Source organism: Stegostoma tigrinum, chromosome 10, assembly GCF_030684315.1.
Source record: "Stegostoma tigrinum isolate sSteTig4 chromosome 10, sSteTig4.hap1, whole genome shotgun sequence".
NCBI classification, from domain to species: Eukaryota; Metazoa; Chordata; class Chondrichthyes; order Orectolobiformes; family Stegostomatidae; genus Stegostoma; species Stegostoma tigrinum.
Window position 1 is genome coordinate 70,348,162 of NC_081363.1, and position 21,615 is coordinate 70,369,776.

At 41.2% G+C, this 21,615-nt stretch overlaps 1 protein-coding gene across 23 annotated transcripts in view; it reads right to left on the minus strand.

Moving 5' to 3' along the window:
• Positions 1–14,305: 14,305 nt before the first annotated feature.
• The window catches only part of LOC125455632 (alpha-(1,6)-fucosyltransferase), a 658,909-nt gene continuing 651,599 nt past the window's right edge, over positions 14,306–21,615 (minus strand). For 22 of the 23 annotated variants that reach the window (XM_059649250.1, XM_048537870.1, XM_059649243.1 and 19 more), the window contains one exon: positions 14,306–15,214. In XM_059649250.1, the coding sequence (XP_059505233.1) occupies positions 14,885–15,214 (330 nt within the window). In that variant the 3' untranslated portion in view covers positions 14,306–14,884. The other variant, XM_059649254.1, reaches the window with a different exon arrangement.

Below are 21,615 nucleotides of genomic sequence, written 5' to 3' on the forward strand. Positions count from 1 at the left end.
GTTGATAGTGGAGGGTTCAATGATGGCAATGTAATTGAATCTCTTGGGACAGTGGTTAGATTCCCTCCTCTGGGAAATGATCATTACCTCGCACTCATGTGGCAGGAGTGTTGTTGGCCCTAGTCAGCTTAAATCTAAATATATTAATAACATTCATATATCAAGTTTTGAGAAGATTTGTAGCTCAGGTTGAGGTTCTGGATGTGAGTTTGCTCGCTGAGCTGGAAGGTTAGTTTTCAGACGTTTCATCACCATTCTAGGTAACGTCATCAGTGAGCCTCCGGTGAAGCGCTGGTGTTATGTCCGGCTTTCTATTTATCTGTTTAGGTTTCCTTGGGTTGGTGATGTCATTTCCTGTCCTTTTTCTCAGAGGATGGTAGATAGGCTCCAAATCAATCCTCTGAGAAAAAGAACAGGAAATGACATCACCAACACAGGAAATGATATCACCAACCCAAGGAAACCTAAACAGATAAATAGAAAGCCGGACATAACACCAGCGCTTCACCGATGACGTTATCTAGAGTGGTGATGAAACGTCTGAAAACTAACCTTCCAGCACAGCGAGCAAACTCACATCCAGAACATTCATATACACGCAAAGCTGAAAACCAAGGCAAGTACTAGTTCTCAAGCCCGGAACAAAATCCCACCATCATGCAAGCCAAATATAATAAAGCACAGCATTACCAGGGCTTATGTGAAACTTGCTATCCCATACTGTGAAATTTTCCAGAAGGATTTATAAGAGGAGAAATGGGAACATGTTTAATACAAACATGTTTGATTTGAACTCTCCTCCAACAAAGTGTGTCCTGGTTCAACCCCACTCCTGAAATGCAAGTACAAACCCTGAGCTGACAGTGGACTACAGTACTGATATTGTGACACACTGTTTGATGAGCTGTTTTTTTTAAAATAAACTGTTAAATTGAGACTTCTTGTATTTCTCAAGTGAGTGATGCAAATAATCCCATCGTGATATTTTGAAGAAAATCAATTGATGAATTGGCCAATTGTCATCCCTCACCAAAATGACCGGAAGCAGATTGAAATAACTTGACAGAGGCTGGTATCCTGCTACCAAATCACCCTTATTTATATATAAATAGTCTTTGACTATGGTACTGCCTCATACAAAGTCAGGCACCAGAGTGTCTGCATCTCTGATAGTTGTTTTTGTGTATCAGCCTGGGCGCCCTGATTGGACTAGGTTGACAGCCCCAATCAGGGAACTCATTCTATGAGGTCCAGCTAGTCCACAGATCATTTTCTAAGAACCATATTGCTGCTTGTGGGACCTTGTTAAAATCATAGAATGTTATAGCGCTGAATGAGGCCATTCAGTATGTTATGTTTGTGCTGACCCTCTTATTCCGGGCCCACAACAGTGGGGTTGTCTCTTAAACTGTCCTCTGGACAATAAATGCTGGCCTAGCCAATCGTGCCCTCATCCCATGAACGAGTAATGAAAAGAAAAACTGGCTATTAGGGACTCGAGGACATTTTATAGCTGCTATGATAGGTGCCAAAAAGGAAAGAAATTTACTTAATGGCAAGATCACTGGTTGAGTAATCAAGACAGCCCAGTTAAATTTCTAGTGGCACAGGTTCACGATAACGCATTACTGTGGCAACAAGAACATTTTGTACTCTGTGTTGTAGTCTGTATTTATGAACAGTGATGACTGAGGCTCCAAGTGTCTTTCCATCACATGTTTGACTGAGAACCTCCCCTATTCTTATCACTTCCTAGTTTTGAGTGTGCTGGATGGATGTACAAGTAGATACTTGAGCCATTCAGCAATGTTATCAAACCATCTGGTTCACTAACGCCCTCTGGAGAACGGATCTGACACTCTTACCTGGTCAGATATGCAAGTGACAATCCCAATAGGCAAACGTTAACTCTGACTTTTTCTTCACGGATGATGCCAGACCTGTTGCGCTTTACCAGCAACTTCTGTTTTGGTTCCATCCCAATTAAGGACAGGCAATGAATGCCGGCTTGGCTCGTGATACCAATATTCCATGAATTAATTTTTTAAAAAAGGCAAGGTTGAGGTTCTATGATGGAATAACCCTCATCCAAAAGGACAAATGAAGCAATAGGAGGGATGAATATTTGCAGTTTCAGTTAGTGGAGTCGAAGCAAAATCCACTCATTTAAGGACATGTAGTTATAGTGGGGCATAGGTCAAGAAGGCCTTTCACTAGATTCAAACAGTTAGTGATAATAACCTGACGTGCTCTGGAAGTCATCAGCCTAGCAGAGGAATTCAATCTGGAAGATAAGTACCTTGTTCCAGTGTTACAGTCAGAATGGGAACAGAGATTCCAGAGAAGCAGTATTACCCCAGAAATGAGCAGTCACTAGACAAACTGTCGACAATATCAACTAGTACGTGCTATTAAAAGGCCTAGATGCTTTTGGAGTAATGCGTAAAGTGCATATGTAGAGATTAACAAAAGTATGGCCAACTAGAATTATTTGTGAATAATTAGGGACATGTAAGTGCAAATGATAACACACCTTCAGTTTATGAAAAAGAAAACATTTGTAAACATGCATTCGTACACTGCATATTTGCATGTTACCGTAATCACGAGATCTATTGTCAGTTGTTTTCATTTTAGAAGAGTAGCCATTAAAACACTGCACTTAAAAATATCTGCGCTCTGGTCTTACTAAAGCTCTGTACAGTTACAGCAGGGATTGATTCTCACACAGCCATTTTGTCACTGGTTTCATCAATTCAGTGTTTACAGATGCAACGGCTACATACTATACAGTCACAGTTCTCACTTGAAGGAACGACACATTGAAATCTTATGGGCTAACTTGATGTTTTTCTCATGAGTACACAGATTGAATAATGGTTGAATCTTTGAACCAGTCACTAACTGCTGCTTTAGCATTGTGATGTCAAGGCAGTGGGTCTTTTCATCTGTGAATGATGCCGAATATCACGAATCAATCTCTTATTCGCTAAACAGCTGCTTTTAAACAAGACCTGCACAACATCTAAACTTGGACTGGTGTCCAGTAATACCCATCTGACTTCACTATCAATGATAATCATCTCCAACAAGGTAATATGCAACCATCTTGACAGAGGGATCTGCTACACAATAGATATCATTCCTGCCTCTAAGTCAGAAACTCTGGGTTCAAGACCAACACCAGACCCAATGGCCAAAGATGTTTTTGTGACGATCAACAGTAGCTGCCTTTGGGCTAGCTATTCATTCCCGATGGGCAATGAATTTAAATTTCACCTGGGGTTCTGGATTATTAGTTCAGCAATGTTTCCAACACACTATCATCCCCAACTTTGAGGGCTTCATTTCTGGGTCACCAACCTCAGTTTCTGTTATTACCCGATACTCCAGCGTCAATCTGGCACTTCACGGTCACTCGAAATTCTCCATCTGCAGTCATCGTTCTGCCAGCCACAAGCTACTTATCTCCTGACAATGTGAACCTGTTAAATGATCGAGCGATTTGTCAGAATCAGATTTTTCAGACACAAGTCTGAATAAAGTGAAACTATACTGATATGGAGTTTGAAAGAATGATCTGATTGAAATACAAAGGATTCCGTTGGGGTTTGATAGGTTAGACACTGAGACTTGCTGGAGAATATAAAACGCAGGGACACAGTCTCAGGATAAGTGGACATTTCCTTAGAATGGAGGTAAGGGGAAATGACTTACTCAAGGATTTTTAAAATTCTCTTCCCCAAAGCATTCTAAAGCTTCATTATTGAATATATTTAAAGCTGGGTGAGGAGATTTTAGTCTCTCAGGAAATCAAAGGTTACGGGGAGTAGGTGAGAAACTGGAGTCGAACCCAAAAACTTGTGATAATCATACCGAATGGAGGGGTACTTGATGGGTTACAGAATGACCACCTAGTCCTATTTCTTGGATTGTTAAAATTATTGATTAATTAACACTATCCGTGCAACGTACAAAGCGTAGTACTAATGTAACATTGTCAAAAAGTAGGATTTCCGAAAAGAAATCTCGCTGAATATTTATTTTGGTTGATCTGCATTCATTCTGACTGACTTGCACTTGGCAGTCTCCAAACGAACTGGTTATCAAGAACAATTTTGGCAGCTCCTGCAATGGAAGCAGAGCTGCTCCAAAATTGGAGATGTCAGCATTGGACACAGATAGCTCCGCTTTTATCCAGAGTTCAATACTCAAATAGGCTGGTATTAATATGCCAGCAGTGAAATGAATAAATTCCATCAATTTGGAACCGTTTCCGGTGGGAATTTACCGAGGAAGAAGAGCAAAGTGAAAGTTGAGTAGAATTTCTCACTGGACAAATCCAGCTTTTTGCTGCTGGATTTCCTTCAAATATCTCGGACTATTTTGCAATCATGCGGATTCTCAGTCGGTCAAAATTCTGTTATTTGAATCAACCTGCCAACTTGGAAAAGAAAATAATTTTATTTATAACATTTTCAGAGGATGAGCAATCTTGCTACTTACGGATGGAAGATGAAGGAAGTATTCACAATCTGATCTGAGTCAAGTTTTAGCTGATTTGCATGGCTGTTCTAGTTGTCAACAAATGTAACTGATTTAAACTCCTGGCATTTGAAAACATTGATTATAATTTTGTCTGTGTGGAACTCTTCTGAAAACATGGAGGTTTCAAATCAAAGACAAAAGTCATTGAACTCCTACAGTGTGGAAGAAGGTCAGTTGGCCCACAGAGTCCACACTGACACTCCGAAAAACACCCCACTCACCCCACCCCTACCTGATCTCACAACCCCACATCTACCTTGGCTAATATACCTCACCTGCTGACCCCTGAACACTAAGGACAATTTAGCATGGCCACTCTACCTAGCTTGCACATCTTTGGACTTTGAAAGGAAACCGAATCCTCTGGAGCAAACTCTTGCTGGAACAGGGAGAATGTGCAAACTCCACGGACAGTTGCCCAACAGCGTTAGGCAGCAATGCTCAGCATAAGCTTTCATGCTGAGTCTTTTTACATTGACTCTGCTTCATCGATTCCTCTGCAAGATTATTACTGATGGCCTGAATAAAAGTGCATACAAGATGTTTTGATTACTTCACTTTCGATATGAAGTAGATATTCGTTGTGTTATGACTTGGAGATATGCAGAGATGACACACCAGCTTGGATACACACAAGACGAGTTATATTCAATGCTTTAAAATGTCCATGCTCTCAGGCTTGCAGTAGCTTGCCTCAGTTTGGCTTCTTCCCCCGCACCACTCACCTCTCCCCCACCTCCCAACCCAAGTGACCACTGTTAGGCATCACCAATCACACAATGAACTGAGAACAGATACCAGACACATGCACAGTCATACAATGAACAACTGAAGAACTGAACACTAGACCTACATTATAGATATATTGAGCAAACATCTTCCTTTTGCTGCTAAAATGAAATACATGTTGATTCAGGTCTTGTTTCTTCTTGCTTGATTGTGGAGTTGATCATTGGGGCCTGAGACAATTGTCATAGGTTTTTGCCATCAATTCAGCACCAAAATAAGGTTATTTTTCTGGTGATCCTTCTAGAATTTCTATTAGAGGGCCTGGCACTATGAGCTTGATCCCCTTTCTTCTTCAGTTTTGCTCACTGCATATGCACATATAAATCTGTGAAAATTTTTTTGGATTCCAACTGCCAACATTATGAATTGCTCAGGTGATTGTTATTGACTATAATCTGTTTGGGTTTAATTTCCTGTCTGAAGGAACTGTTTAGTTTTGCACATCCTACCTTGGGGAGAATTTTTTTTTACATCACTTTGATGTATTTAGTTCCCACACATCAATTCCTCTTTACGAAAGAAATATTTTGCATTCATTTATCACATACAAACTGTTTTCCCAGACTTTGTCACTTCCAATTTTCTTGCCTGGAAGACATTAAAGATTGTCAAGGATTATGAGAGATTCAGAAATTTCAGCAGGGATGATGGATTGTGCTAACTCCCTCAGGTTATGTTCTTTTGGCAAAACATTATTTGATTTGACAGTCTTGTACTTCTCAGTTGGAATATTAACTGTTCTTGGATGTTAACTTTAGTCAGGATCAGCAGACAGGATTTTGATGCGGGGTGGGACCTGAGGCATGCAATTCATTGACAGTGTCCAGTGTTCCAGTTTCTTGCCATGATCTTGAAAAATGGACTTCTTCTCTAAAAGATTAGGTCAGGCACAGAATGGCTAATCTCCCCAAATGTTCCAGTTAGCTGGTGGGCACCTGTCAGTGCCAAAGTTATTGCAGATGCGTGGAGGCAACCTCCCAGCAGTAGCCTGGATTATAAAGAAGCTAAAGTTGCCATAGTCTTACCAGACCGTAGAAATGCTGTCTCAGTGACTGGTGGTGGTTACCATGATGAGGGGAGAGGTTGAGAAGCAGAGTCCTTCATGGTCGCCTCAGGCAGTGCAGGAGTTGAACTCACACTGTTGGTGTCACCCTGCATGGCAAACCAGCCATCCAGCCAACTGAGCTAACTGCTTCCCAAAACTGGATTATAAAGAATTGCAGTATCACTTTGCAGTCACCCCAATCTAGAACATGAATGAAATAAACAGGAGACCATACAGCCCATTTAATCTGTTTCACCATTCATGGCTGATCTTGGGCTTCAACTGACATTCCCACTCACTCCTCGATTCCCTGAAAGACATGAGTCTCAGTCTTAACAGAGGTTTTAGCATTCATAACCCTCTGGAGTGTGGAATTCCATATTTTCACAATCCTTTACACAAAGTAATTTTTCCTCATCACATTAAACATACCACTTTTTAAGCTTAGACTATGTCCCATGTTTTAGATTCCTACAGTGTAATGTTCATGGTCTCAGGATCATCCAGGTTTTAAATGAGGTGGCTACTCATTCTTGGAAATCCCAAATACTACAGGCTCAACTTACTCAGCCTTTCTTCACAAGTTAGCTCCCTTTTTTCAGAGATCAGTTATGTGAACCTTCATAATGTTTCTATTCAAAATGGTAGCCCTGCAGCTACGGCCTTAACAACATGCAGAGAGAGCATGTCATCTGGCCGTTAATTGGGCGATCCTTTTGGAATCATGTTGGCTGATAGTGTGATATTCGGGTCCAGATTTGATCCCAACATTGTGGTCTTAAATCAGGCATAAAAGCCTTGCCAAATACTCAGTTTTTACTTCTCCAAGTTCATTAACAAACTAAACAATGTGAGAAAAGGAAATTATACTTTGGATTTGGCAATTGCAGTGATTATTCCAGTGCTGACTCTGCAGCAGGGATGGATGGGGAGCTCGACTACGAATTTTATTCCAAACTCTCTCAATCTGAACAAAGTGAGAGTTTGGAATCCACAAATATGGGAGGCTGAAATCAGGGACTTGTGTGATTGATCCTCAGAGAAGTCCAATATCTGCTACTGGCTGGCCTGGGTACAGTCGAGTGGGTTGCGGGGGAGCACTGCAGGACATAGTTCTGATGGTGGACAGAAACACAGAGGGTAAGGTGCAGCTCTGAATCTGAATCTAGTAGGAGTTGTGCTATGTTTTTGAACCGCAGCAGCCTATGGGCTGTAGGTGGACGCTCAATGCTGCAAGGGAGAGACAGAAAACCAGCTTCAGGGTTTTCACCTAGGGGCAATGATGGAGTAATGATACATTTTCAAGTCAGGACAGTGAGTGGCTTGGTGGGAATCTTGTCGTTTGTAGTGTTCCCATGCTCTTCTAGCTGGAAGTGGTGACGCATTGGAAAGTACTGTCTAAGGAGTATCCTGTAATCGAAATAGAAATGCTGCTGTGACTGAGCATTGGTGGTGGAAAGAATAGATATTTGAGGATGTGGTGCCAGTCAATGGAATTGCTTTGTCCTAGATGATGTCAAGCTTCTTGGCGGAGCTGCACGCATCCAAGCAACCGGGGAGTACTCCATCACACTCCTGGCTTGGATCTTATAGATAATGGGAGTAAGGTGAGTTACTCCCAAAGTATTTCTCACCGCTGAGCTACACTTGTAGCTGCTGTATTTATATGGCAGGTCCAGTTCTGTTTCTGGTCTTAGTTGGCCCCCAGGATAGTGGGGAATTTGGGGATCAGGTCCAGGGAGGGTTGGGTCTGGTATATGGAGTGTCAGATTTGCATGTGGTATGTTGGATTTTGCCATGGGGTTTTGGATGGAGACATGGAGGGGTCTTTAGAACTGGTTAATCAGTTTTATAATTAACCAGAAATTAGGCCAGGTTTTAATTACTCCGACTTTTCTTGGGAGTTATTCAGCTCAGTCAGCCGAAACCATTTGAAGTCTCCAACTCGAACTGAGACATTTTCTCATGATTACAAATGCCATGCATTTCCTCTTTGGAAGTTTGAACTTCCTGAGCCATTTCAACAGAGTAAGCTGTCTTGGGGGATTTCTGCATTGTCTTGACATGTTACTTCAGCTTACAGTGCTAGAAAAACTGTCTTCCAGTTCAAAGATTTGGTCCAGCACTTCTCCAGCTTAGTTCGGCATTACTCTACAGTGCACAGAATGCAGCATAATGTTTCTTATTTTGATGCTGTGATAATCTGTCATCATCCTTGATTTAGAAATGAATGCCAAATGCACCGAGGCAACATTACTACATGTGACGGTTAGAGCCATTTGGAACAAAAGGTAGTGGATAACCCCTTGAGACGATGACATTCCCATAACAGGGAGAGAATTCCAAACTTCTGGTAAAGCATTTGCAAAGAAACATCAACAAGTGAGGAGAGTGTGCAACCTGGTGGTGATGCAGTGTGCAGAATATCTCAAGACCTGTTGTCCTCAGTGTCAAATCAAAGGCTGTTAAACCATATCCAGCAGGAGCAGTTTGATGATGTCCACGTCATTAAAGTCTGAAAGAGAGAGAGGTGGTCTTCCTTTTTGTGGGGAAGGTGAGAAGTGGGTGGAGAGAGTTGGGAATTCAAGGTCAGGTGACGAAGGGGGAAGACAGCTGTCCTGTGGTCCGTCAGAATGGGTTTGGATTAAAACCTTGCTGCCAGAGCTATAATGTCAGCGTGCCAAATCTACTGCCGTAATGAAATCCTTGAATTCTATTTAGAAGTAATTTAAGTGACCTCACCACAACTGGAAATAGCTCCAAAGAAGATCATTACTCTGCTGATTTGTCGGCCGCAGTTGCATAGACAAAACAATGAATGTAATCACTTATGCTCATATTACTACACCAATAAACATTATGTAGCACATTCATACACAATGCCAACTATCAGCATTTTAAACTCAATGGTCCTTTCTAACTGCACTAAGTGCAATTAAACTCACTCAGATATTTAACAATTTCTATTAACAAGATATCTGCTTTCAGAACCAATGTCTTGATGACTAATAAAATTTGTCAATCCTCTAGCAACTGCAGGGTACAACCGTTTAATACTGGAGTTAATTACCTTTGATTTGTAAGCTCAGGAAGCAGTTGAGGACTGCACATATGTGCAAACACAGGATACTTTGGCAGTTGCCCCATTGTTACCTCATTGGTAGAAGCACCCCATGGTTGCTCCATTAAACCCTTCATAGAGTGGCACAGTACTAAATGAGGCCATTTGGTCCATTGTTCCTGTGCCAGCTCTTTGAAGTTTCCAATTAGTCTCATTCCCATGTTCTTTATCCCCACAGCTCCAGATGCTGTTGAGATTCAACATACAAGAGGGTAAAACCCATACAGTGTTGGGGTCAGACTAGCCAAAAAGAGGAAACGTGAACGTAAGTCACATGCCCACTTTACCTCTCACCTGATTCTTATTTCCATTGCTTAAGACAAAATGCAAAATGGACTGCTTGCTCATCCTATTGGATTAGACCCACTGCAATCTGTTTGAGAAATGAACTACAAGCCAGCAGCTGGCACAGGTTAAAGCAGAACGGTGCCTCTCGACATTGTGTTGAATTGTGATGGATGTTGTTTGTTAACTTGAAATCGTTGTATTAATTCAAGAAATATCAGCCATAATTAGCCACCAGGGATATCATAATGTGAAGTGTGCTTGTTAATTTGCTTATCTAAACAATTTCGATATAGGTTTCTAGAGGAGGATCAGAGATCATGCGCTATTTATATGGATAAGTTGAATCTCAAGCTCTTGCCATGCAGAATGACACAATTACCAGCTATAGGACAGAGTTTGGAGTGGGTATCAAAAATTAATAACTTCAGTCTCCCCAATGCTTTAAAAGCATTTTTAAAAACAAATTTGACATAACCCCACACTAAAACAGTCAAAACAAAACTGTGGATGCCAGAATTCAGGAGCAAACAGGAATTGCTGGGAAATCTCAGCAGGTCTGGCATCAGCTGTGGAGAGAAAGCAGAGTTAATGTTTCAAGCCCAGTGGTCCTTCTTCAGGAGGTTCGAAAAAAAAGGTCACTGGGCCTGAACCTTGAACTCTACTTTCTCTCCACTGGTGCTGCCAGGCCTGCTGAGTTTCCCAGCAATTTCCGGTTTTTGCTTAAGATATTAGGATAGATTATTAAAAGGAGTAGGTGTTAAAGAATGAAGTAAAGGAGGAGCGATTGTTAGAGAAGAGTTGAGTTTAGGGAGGGAATTTCCAGAGCTTTGGACTGAACCAGTTGAATGCACGTACACCTATGGTGGAGCAAAGAAAATCACAGCAAGTTATCGTACAGAAGGAAGCGATTCAGCCCACGTGTACTGTCTCTCTCAATGAGTATCATGATTAAGTGCCACTCTCCTGTCTTTTCCCCACACCGTTATAAAATTCATCCCAAGTCCTCTTGAATACTTCTGTTGAACCTACCTCCAGCACGCTTCCAGGCAGGAGGTGGAAGTTTCCTGAATTGGGCCATTGCTGAGATCTCAGGGTTGTAAGAGCTGTAGGAGATTATTTCAGGAGGTTTTTAAAAACAAAAGATGACAATTTTAAAATCTGGCTGCCGCAGGAAGTCAATGTTGGGCAGCGAGTGCACCAGTTCTGCACACCAGGGCATTGTGAGCCACGGACCATCAGAATGAGAACTTCTGTTTTGTGTACTGGATACTCAAATGTAACCCCATGAGCATTCCTGCTAATTTTTGGGGAGCAGTATTTTAGTGGCATAAGATGAATTGTGGATCAAAAAACACTTTTTTAATGCAATAAGAAATCATCATATTTAAAATGTTTCTCTATTGCTTTTTATCATAAAATGACAAAATGTACTTGTCTATCCCGTTATTTTGCTTGTAGGACTGCTCACTCATTACAGAAAGATTACTGGTGACGGTAACCTCAACTGGCTTGGGAACTGAACCCCCATACTGTTTGCATCACTCTGCATCGCAAATCAGCTGTACAGCCAACTGAACTAACTGACCCCCACAGGGCGACCCTCTTTCTCAACCTCCCCTCACCTGAGGTAGTTGACCCTCAGGTTAAACAATCAGTCATCTCTATCTCTCTCTCTCTCTAATGAGAGAACAGTCTACTATCCAAGTAGTTCTCACTAAATTTTACCAGATCTTTGCATTCCTTCCTCATCTGCCTTATAACCTTCATAGTGTTCTCTTACTTAGTAAAGTGTCAATGCAACACATGATCTCCACTCTTAGGAGTTGCTCAGACCCAACGCCAGCAATTTGCAGTTACGTACAGCTCCACGCCCTACCCACCTGAACAGGGACCATCGTCACCACCATCATATTCTTCAAGCTAAATTTTAAAAAGAGGCTAAGAAAAATCAACTGCATTACAAAATTTGAACAATAATGAAAGCTGCAGTGAGCTGGGGAACATGTGGTGACCTCAGAGAGGTCGTGTGGGCAGGCACATGACGGGTACATTTAATGCAGAGAAAGGTGATGTTTTGCAAGGGTGAATGAGGGAGGCAACATAAAATAAGTATGCAATGTTAAAGGGGATGCAGGCACAGAATGACTTGGGTGTTTAACATGGAAATATTTGAAGGCACAGCACTAATCGATAAGGTGGCTCACAAAACGGATGTGAACTGTTCTCCTTTTTTCATGGGACGTGAACATTGCTGGTTGGGCCAGCTTTTACTGCTCACCCCTAACTGCCTTTGATAAGATGGCAGTGAGCTGTCATCTTCGATCGATGAGCCCATCTGACGTATGTGCATGTGAAGTGCTTGGCTGGATGAAGAGAAGCATTGAGTACAAATGCCAGGAAATGAGGTTAAATCTTTAGGATTCAGTTAAGTACTGTGTCCAATTCTGCGAATCTCAGTTTAGAAACAACGTCAAGGCTCTACAATGGGTACAGATGAGATTTCCTGGATAAGGGACAAATAGGATAGATCTTCCAAAAGCTAGTTCAGATACAAAGGCCTGAATGGCTCCCTTCTGTGCTGTAAAAGTCTGTGTACATAACGGCGAACTCAGACACAAAAATAGCACATTTGTTAAACACTCTGCAAACTGTGCCTTTGGGCTTATTCAATGAGTGCAAGCGAGGACTCTACCATTGTGTTCCATATTCTGCAGCATAAACAGCATATGAGCAATACTGTGGGAGATTAATCATTGCCAATATTCAAGTTGGACAGTCTCAGTTGAAAATGTAAACAAGGGAAGATAGTGAAAATATTCAGTTGAAGTTGTTCCTGTCTTATCTTTTGATCTGGAGCTGGAACCTCAAAGGCATCTTCCAATCTGCAACATTCCCTTATGCAAAGGTTAACTGAGTGATCTCAGGTTGGTCCTGGTTATGGGGATTGGAATCTGAAGTGGTTATACAGGGGCAGGTTATCATCGTCCGTTTCTCAATTGTGGGGCCACGTGTGGTCTTTTCATCATTCAACAATGAACCATCTGAATATCAGGCAACAATATCATGGGTTGCCTGCACAAATTACACATAAATGTGCTGGTTCCAAATGTTTCCAGATGGCTGGAAATGTGAGGCTGAGCCATCTGGAGACAATGCAACAAGCTAACCTGGCATTTGACTCAAGGCTGCTCTTTCAGAACAAACCAAAAGTTGGCTTAATACACTCTGCAAAACCTGATGGGACACTGTATCAAAAACACTACCAAACAGTTAATGGAAACTTATGGAAAGGTGACTGGAAACTTAGTAAATCAAAATAACATTATCTCGGGTGATGGCACAATGCAGTCCCTTCGGAGCCCACTGGTTCTCTAGAATTAGAATCCTTACAGTGTGGAAACAGGCCTTTTGGCCCAACAAGTCCACACCGGATCCCAGAGCATCTCACCCAGACATATCCCCCTATAACCCACCCCGCTGAACACTATGGGCAATTTAGCATGGCCAATCCAACTAGCCTGCACATCTTTGGACTGTGGGAGGAAACCGGAGCACCTGGAGGAAATCCACGCAGAAAATGTGCAAACTCCACACAGACAGTTGCAGGAGGCTGGAATCGAACCTGGGTCCCTGGTGCTGTGAGGCAGCAGTGCTAACCACTGTGCCACCGTGCCGCCCCATTGTGCCAGTGAGCAAGGCGTACTCCTTCTCAACAGACATCCGGGTGTGACGTAACAGCAGAGAGGCAGACAGTTGGGCACAAAAAAAAATCTCATCCATTGCCTGCTGCTTTGGTCAAACTCAGGAGCAGGCTCATGAGGAGGTCCCCTGATTTGCTTGGCCCCCAACCCCCCTCGCCGCCCCCCAGTTTACTGATCTCAGCCAGGGGAAATATAAAAATGCCACCGTTAATACATCAGTTGACCTTGGCTACAGATGGGAAATAAGCTGGCTGCTCTTGATCATAATCCATTCACCTCTGCTGCAACTACAGGCGGCAATGCGATCAGGTAGCTGGCAAAAAAGCCAACAGCACGGCTCACGCTCAAGAAAATGCTTTCTGGAGAAAAACAGTGCTCTACAACCAGAATCGGTTGGTAAATACCCTTAAAACCAGCATCCGGGGGAAAGCAGATCTTGGGGCTAATTTTGCATTCTCTTTAACCAGAAAATAGAAAGAATACCAAAAGAAATGCTGACTCTGCCAGAGGTGAAAACAAAGACATCCACATAATAATTCACCGTAAATGATTCAATAGATTGTTTTAAATTTCACTATGATTTTGTAAAACGAAGTTGATATTCTTGCAGTCAGATAATGCTGGACTTACTAATATAAAAACAACAGATAAAAATAGCAATGTTCAGCATGGTGAGCTGATCAGCATAGAGCTTTTGAAAACCAAGAAGCTGAAATACTGGGGACCACACATCGTAAGATATTTTCCATTTTAACATTGGAGTTAAATATCACCACACCTAACATGCCACCACTAAAGATTAAAAACACTGTATTGACTGGTTTCATTTTTGTTTATTTGTTTTTGTTATCAAAGACAATGTCTGGAAACATCATGTATTAAAGTTTCTGTCCATGATTTTGCTGTTACAAAAATCTGTGAAATGCGGATGTGCACTGGATTATTCAGACTCTTCCTTCCTTTGACTATCTTTGGAAAGGAGAAGAATGTACTCTATCAATTCTCTTGTGAGGGCTTCAGAAAGGTCATAGAATAGGGTAAGTCTTTCTGATCAAATTTTGTGTTTGCAATGTTCAACCTCTGTTCTAGGTCAGAGTTCAAAACACCTCAGTACTAATGCTGGGTGTGATTCTTCCAAAAGGTTCAAAGGTCAAAGAGTGTTGGCACCATGATCGAACACACATTTGCTCATGCTCTAATCCGCACAATGGCGCAGTGTCAATCACTGTGGATTACAGTGACTTAATGGCAGACAACCAAACACGATCAACAGCAGGACAATGGAAGGAGACAGATGCATCTGCAGAGACCATAGAGTTTCAAATGAAAAGTTGGCTGGATTTCAGATCTACGGCAAGATACATTCACTGAGGCTGTGGACTGTCATTGTAGCTACTGCGGCTTCTCATTGTCAGCCTCTGGATAGGTTGGGTATTTAACAGTCTCAATGTTTTCCTTCACTTTGTAAGACGGGTACAGTCCTGTTCGTCCATTTCTTCGATTGATACCTTTGGAATAACCATCCCAATGGTTGCCCGCTACGCCAATCAGATCTCCTGGCTCCAGCACAATTTCTTCTGGAGTCTGTGGTTTGTGCGGGTAAATTGCAATCTGATTGTGCGCATTTTGCCCACCAAAGTAATAGATGTCGTCCAGAGAACGGAAATTGGCTGAAGCATCTGGGTGTAACGTTTGCATTATCTCATAGGCCACGCGACAAACCTAAAAAGCAGAAACAGAGGTTAACTGTTGGGACCCACTCCATTTAAAACTGTGCTGCTTGATAATACAAACTATGAAAACTGCTTCATTTGGAATGCATTTAAGTTCATTTGGCAAGCTTATAAATGGATTGTTTAGATGTTGGTCGTGGCAAAATAAATAAAGATTACCCAAAGTTTAAAAACGCCTAGAAGGACAGAAGCAGTAGATGTATGGGAACACCACCCAAGTTCACCTCCAAACCACGTCCTTTCTGATTTAGAAGCATATCATTCCTTCAGTGCTGCTAGGTCAAAATTCTGGAACTCCCATCTTAAAAGCTCCGAGCGTCCCTACACTCCCAGAATTGCAGCGGGTCAAGAAGGCAGCTAACCATCACCTTCTCCAGTGCAGTCAGGGATGAGTGATAAACGCCGGCCTAGCAAATGGCACACATATCGTTGAAGGGATAAAATAAACGTGGCAACCATGACATACTCACCTCAAAATTACAAGCTTCTAGGTTCAAACCACTCCGAGGCTGCAGCACAAAACTCAAAAGCTGACAGTCCAGCGCAGTACGGAGGAATGGCGACACGGACAGAGGTACCAAGTTCTGGATGAAATATCTAAATGAAGGGCCCTATTTGCCCGCTGTTATGAATGTAAAAAACGCATGGCCATGATGTTATTTTGAAGACAACCAATGAAGTTACACAAGTGTCTTGGCCAATATTTATCTTTCAGTTAATATCCTAAATAAAAAAAATGCTATTAGTTACTGTCACGGTGTTGTTCCAAGAGTTGGTCAAATGCACATCAGGTGCTAAATTCTCTAAATTAAACAAGTTGGGCAATGGGGTGCCTGTTCTTTGGGTATATAGCCTTTGACCATCAAATGAATGCGGTCAAGGCATGATAGGCATCACTAGCCTAGTAATGATTGTATACAGGGATGAGCAGTTTCCAGGGCTTTTGACGACTGAAACATTAATCTGACTTTCCTGGCTTCCTGCTAATATTCCCAATGGGTTCTTTCATTACTCCATACAATTTATATTCCAAGGTGTAAAGCCTAAGTGCAAGCTGTGCATATGCGTTAATTGATGCAACATCTACCCTTTCATCTCTTTTCCCATTACTCAAACACTCAAGGAGAAGCAGCAACTTCTGTGTCCTTGTGCTAGACAGTATGCTGCATTTGCCATTCATGATGCAGTCTCGTCCATTTTGAGGAGACAAACTAGAGACTGGGAGATTGCTTTGTTGAACACCTTTATTCAATTCACAAGAATGACCATGTTTTCAGTATTTATGATTTTAATTCTCATGTGAACTTGAACATCTCTGTCCTTGGCCTCTTACATGAATGAAGTTCCATGGAATTTTAAGAAACATATCTATAAGTTCACACCTTGCAACTTTACAGCCTCAGTTTTTGATTCTCTAACTTTTTCCATCCTGTGTTGCCTTGCATTACCATTCTTTTTGTGATTTTATTACCTCACACAATTTCAAATATACCCTTTTGTTCTTTTCTCCATTAACCCCAATTTCCTTGCCTCTGTACAGTTATAATCTATTGGGGTAGTGTGCTGTAAACTGAGACACACTATTCCTGGGGCCGTACCAAACAGTCTTTTTTAAGATACAAACAATACCCCAATTTACCTGACTTTCAGACCAAGGCTGTTAGAAAGCACTGAACAGGTTTCAGTACTAAACAAGAAATTTCTAGAAAATAATTACACTTGTAGTAAACAGATATAAATCATTGACTCATAACATTACTAAGTGAAACTCTAATCCCCTTACATGCTCCTCCTTAGAAACAAACTAACAGAAAAACAAGTAGATGAGAAATGGAGATCTTAAGAAAAATGTCAGTCTTTGCTACCTGTTTCTCATGCTGAGATCATCCTTCTTCATTTAACCAAGCTCTTGGTTTTTGGCGGTCTTTCTCTTGTTCCAGTGGTTTGAATGAAATAGAGCAACTAATTCACTTGGAAAACATCTGATTTATCAATTCAAAAATCACAACCAAGCAACTACTGCAGAAACAGTAACCAGTCTAAAACCAATTTTTACTGCAGAGAACAGGCAGCTTCTGCCAACAACAACACACTTGTCTCTGTCTTTCCCTCCCTCTCTGCGTCTCAGGACCCGATTATCGTTGCAAACTGCTTAGTTAGCTGATAACCAATCAGCTTCACTCAGAAGCAACTCTTTGGCTCCTGATCAACTGCACATGGCCACAAAATATTGAGTTCACAGTGTGCATTGAAATCCTTGTTGTGAAATCATGCAGCCATCCTAGTAAATCCTGGTTTATAAAAACAGCCCTTTCTCCTTGCAGTCCAGAGTTTTTAAGGTCACACATAAAAAGACACAAATCTCAGGTCTCCATCTTTGAGAAAAATGAAACCCCATTTTCCGTTATAGAATAATATTAGACTTCATCCCATTCGTTCTTCTTTCTCCCCTTGTATTTATGCAAATCTTTCAGTTTAGACTCATAAGAGATGAAGAGCATGGAAGCAGACCCTTCAGTCTAATGTGTGCATGACATCCAGATTTCTAGATAAATCCAGTCCCATTTTCCAGCATTTGTCCAATATTCCTCGAAACCCTTCCGATTTATATATCCGTCCAGATGCCTGTTAAACTTTTATCGTGTTAGCTTCTACCACTTCCTTTGGCATCACCCTCTGTGCGAAAAAGTTGCCCCTTAGATCCCTTTTAAATCTTGCCCCTCTCACCTTAAACCTACGTCCTCTAGTTCTGAACTCCCCACCCAAGGGGAAAGAGCTTGTCTATTTACTCTGTCCATGGCCCCTTATTATTTTATAAATCCCTATAAGGTCATCTCTCAGCGTCTAACACTCCAGGGAAAATAACTCCAGCATATACAGCCTCTCCCTGTAGCTCAAATTCTCCAAACCTGGCAACATCCTTATAAATCCTTTCTGAACTCTTTCATGTTTCACAACAGGAGGGCGACCTGAACTGAAAGCAGTGTTCTGATAATGACGTAACCAATGCCCTGTACAGCCACAACGTGACCTCCCAACTCCTACACTCAATGCACTGACCAATAAAGGCAAGCATAACAAACCCCTTCTTCATTCACCAATTTCTAGCTGCGACTCCACTTTGAAGGAACTATGAACCTACACTCCATGATCTCTTTACTCAGCAACACTCCCCAGGGCCTTACCATTCAGTGTATAACTCCTGCCCTGATTTGCATTTCCAAAAATTGCTGCACCTCGCATTTATTTAAACTAAACTCCATCTGACATTCCTCAACCCAATGGTCCGTATGATCAGAATCCCGTCATACTCGAGGTAACATTCTTCGCCGTCCAACAACCTCCAATTTTGCAGTCATCCACAAACTTAGCGAACCACACCTCCTATGTTCATATCCAAATCATTGATATAAGTGACAAAAAGCAGTGAACCCAGCACGGATTCTTGTGGCCCACTGCTAGTCACAGGCCTCCAGTCTGAAAAACAGCCCTCCACAACCACCCTCTGTTTATACCTTCGAACTAGCTCTGTATCCAAGTGGTTTGCTCTCCTGGCATTCCATATGATCTAAACAGTCTGAAGATTCTGAAATGGAGGATGGGAAAACATTGTGGCTGTAAGAGCTGCTCCTTTTTTTTTTGACGTATTTTCAGTGTTGAAGCTCATTTCCTCTAATTCTAAGAGCAGCAATTATTGTCTTATGAGCTGTTGCATTGTTTGGCAACTTTAGGGAGGAAAAAAAGGATCAAAGCAATGGTACTTTTTTTTTAAAAAAAGGAGAAAGACAGACAAAGTCAGTGGCAGTGACCAGATGGGGAGGGATTCAAATGGAGAAAGAAGCCTACAATGTTGTCTGACCCAGCAGTAAATCTGCAAAGCTCCTGACTCTGCTGTTCAATGTCAAGTAATTTCCTAAATTTTAACCTCATCTAACATTCAGGATAATGTAACCCCAAGCATATTATCTTTGTCATGAATAAGAACAGGCTTTTGACTTTAAATGGTTGCACCAAAAAGCTGTATCTGAATAGTAATGCATTCTGATTTTTAATCTTTACATTGAACGCTATGGATTCCTTTCAGTATAAATTGGTGTTTCCTTGTTTCCATGTATCTGGAAAATACAGACATCAAAATGCTGAAGAGCTGTCAACAATCCCCAAGTCTCTTTGTGCGTGGTGGAATATTACTTCTGTTACTGGCTTACTTTGTTATGGCCCAGACTAAACCTCATCAAGCTCTTTATAAGATTGTCTAGACACTAACTTTCTCATGTTTTAATGACAAATGTAAGGCATTGCTTGCAAATGCAATTTGATTGGTCAAACTACCAATTTAAAGTAAAACACAATTTATTCATCCATTGTAGTTAAAATACAAAACAAAAAGAATTTTAATAACTTAAATCTAATGGAAAACTTAACAGAACGATAGGTAGAGGAGCTGTTACTAATTAACTGTTCCAAAATAGCAACATTCCATAAACTCACCCTTGGCAAAAGGCAAATTCAGAACACAGACTGCCTCACATGCAGTTCTCCAATCCAGGAGGAAAGAACATCAGAAAACAATGCTGATGGAAAGAAAACTGCCACTTTCAGCTGTAGCAAAGAAAGATGTTATAGCTTTTCACAACCACAACAGTTTCAGCTACTGAAAAACCTAAAATCCCTGGTTCTGTGGGTGGGAGCTTGACCACACCCACTCAGGATGTTTCTATTGTTCCAACTTTTAGGGGGAAAAAAAAACCCCAAGGCTTTACAAGTTGCTTATCTTCTCAAATTGCTCAGCGCCTGTTCCCCAGATCTCTTTCTAAAAGAAACCAGAAGAAAACACACCTCTTAAAGTCACAGCATTGTCACAAGTTTCATGGAAAAGTATCCCACTGGCTTTGTTCTCCTGACTCATTTGTAACAAGATGGCATTGACCCACAAAGCCCTAACTCAAATGCAATTTTGAACAATCTGGAAAAATCAGGGGTGGCAAATAATGGTTCATTTATTTAGATTAACTTCAGCTTCTCAAACACTATTTGATATTCTTCTGATCATGAAGCTTTGCTTTATCTCTTAACAAATTTGTTAACTGTATGGCTATCACAGCAAAATTACACACAAATTTCCAATAAAATCAATGCATTCCTAAAAATTTCATGTCTTCTCATTTAGTTTCAGGAATCATGAATTCCATTAAATCCTTTAATTTCCCTGTCCTTGTCCAACCACACATCCTGCATAAATCACACTTGTTTTTGAAAATTCACTCTTTATTAAATTTATCATTAACTCAGGCAAGCATAGTTGCTTAAACATGGCTTCAACTGGTCTTAAATGCTCTTCCTAAGTGCTACTATAAACTACAACATAATGTGAATACATTACATAGTTACAAACTCTAGCTTGATTCATACTTTGCAATGTGGCTGCAGTGTTCTTTAATGGTGTCACACAACATTAGCATAACACATTTACCTAACAAAAGCAGGAATTGTTTTTTACCCTTAACGTAAATGTGCTATTGAAAGGCAAGTGCCAATCAGAGAAAGGAACAAGGCACTGCCAAACTTATCAATGTGGTCATCTCCTACCTGAAACACACTAGTTCGTAAATGCTTATCTGGACATTCTTTCGTTTTTGCCTGTGAATCCTTAAATGTTCCTGCCCGACCCGAAATGCTCCTGAGAGTCTGTCTAGAAAGATGGACACGTAATCCAGCAATGTAGATTCATAATCCTTACTTAAGAATTTCACCCCTATCCATTCATCTAATTTCTTGGCCATAAACCACTTCAAATGGGCTAAATCCCGTGATTCATTTAGAGAATCTCTTGTTGCAAATAATAAAGCCTAATCTTCTGCCCCAATCCTGTGAGCATTCATAACAGGATATCATAATGATACTTTTAAGAATTTGATGACACCTCTCCAAAACTCCCTGTGGCTGACACGCTATTCACTTCAGAGATAATGGGAACTGCAGATGCAGGAGAATCCAAGATGACAAAGTGTGAAGCTGGATGAACACAGAAGGCCAAGCAGCATCTCAGGAGCACAAAAGCTGACGTTTCGGGCCGAGACCCAACACTATTCAATTCATATTGGTTTACTTCTAAATTATTAATGATTTCCTGAAAAAATTTGTACAGCAAGTTAGAACCCTGATATCAGATGATATCTCAGTTGGGCATCCAGAATGAGATCTTAAAAACAAGACCGTGTTTACATTTTCACGATTACCCTCGCAGAAATCACCTTTAAAGGAATGACCTGTGGGTAGCGAATCATCACATCCACAATTTGCAGATGCACTGATGTCCTACTTTTGTCCTGCACAATTCACTCACAATCGATTAAATGAATCCTCAAAAACTCGTACAGGTATTCAAGG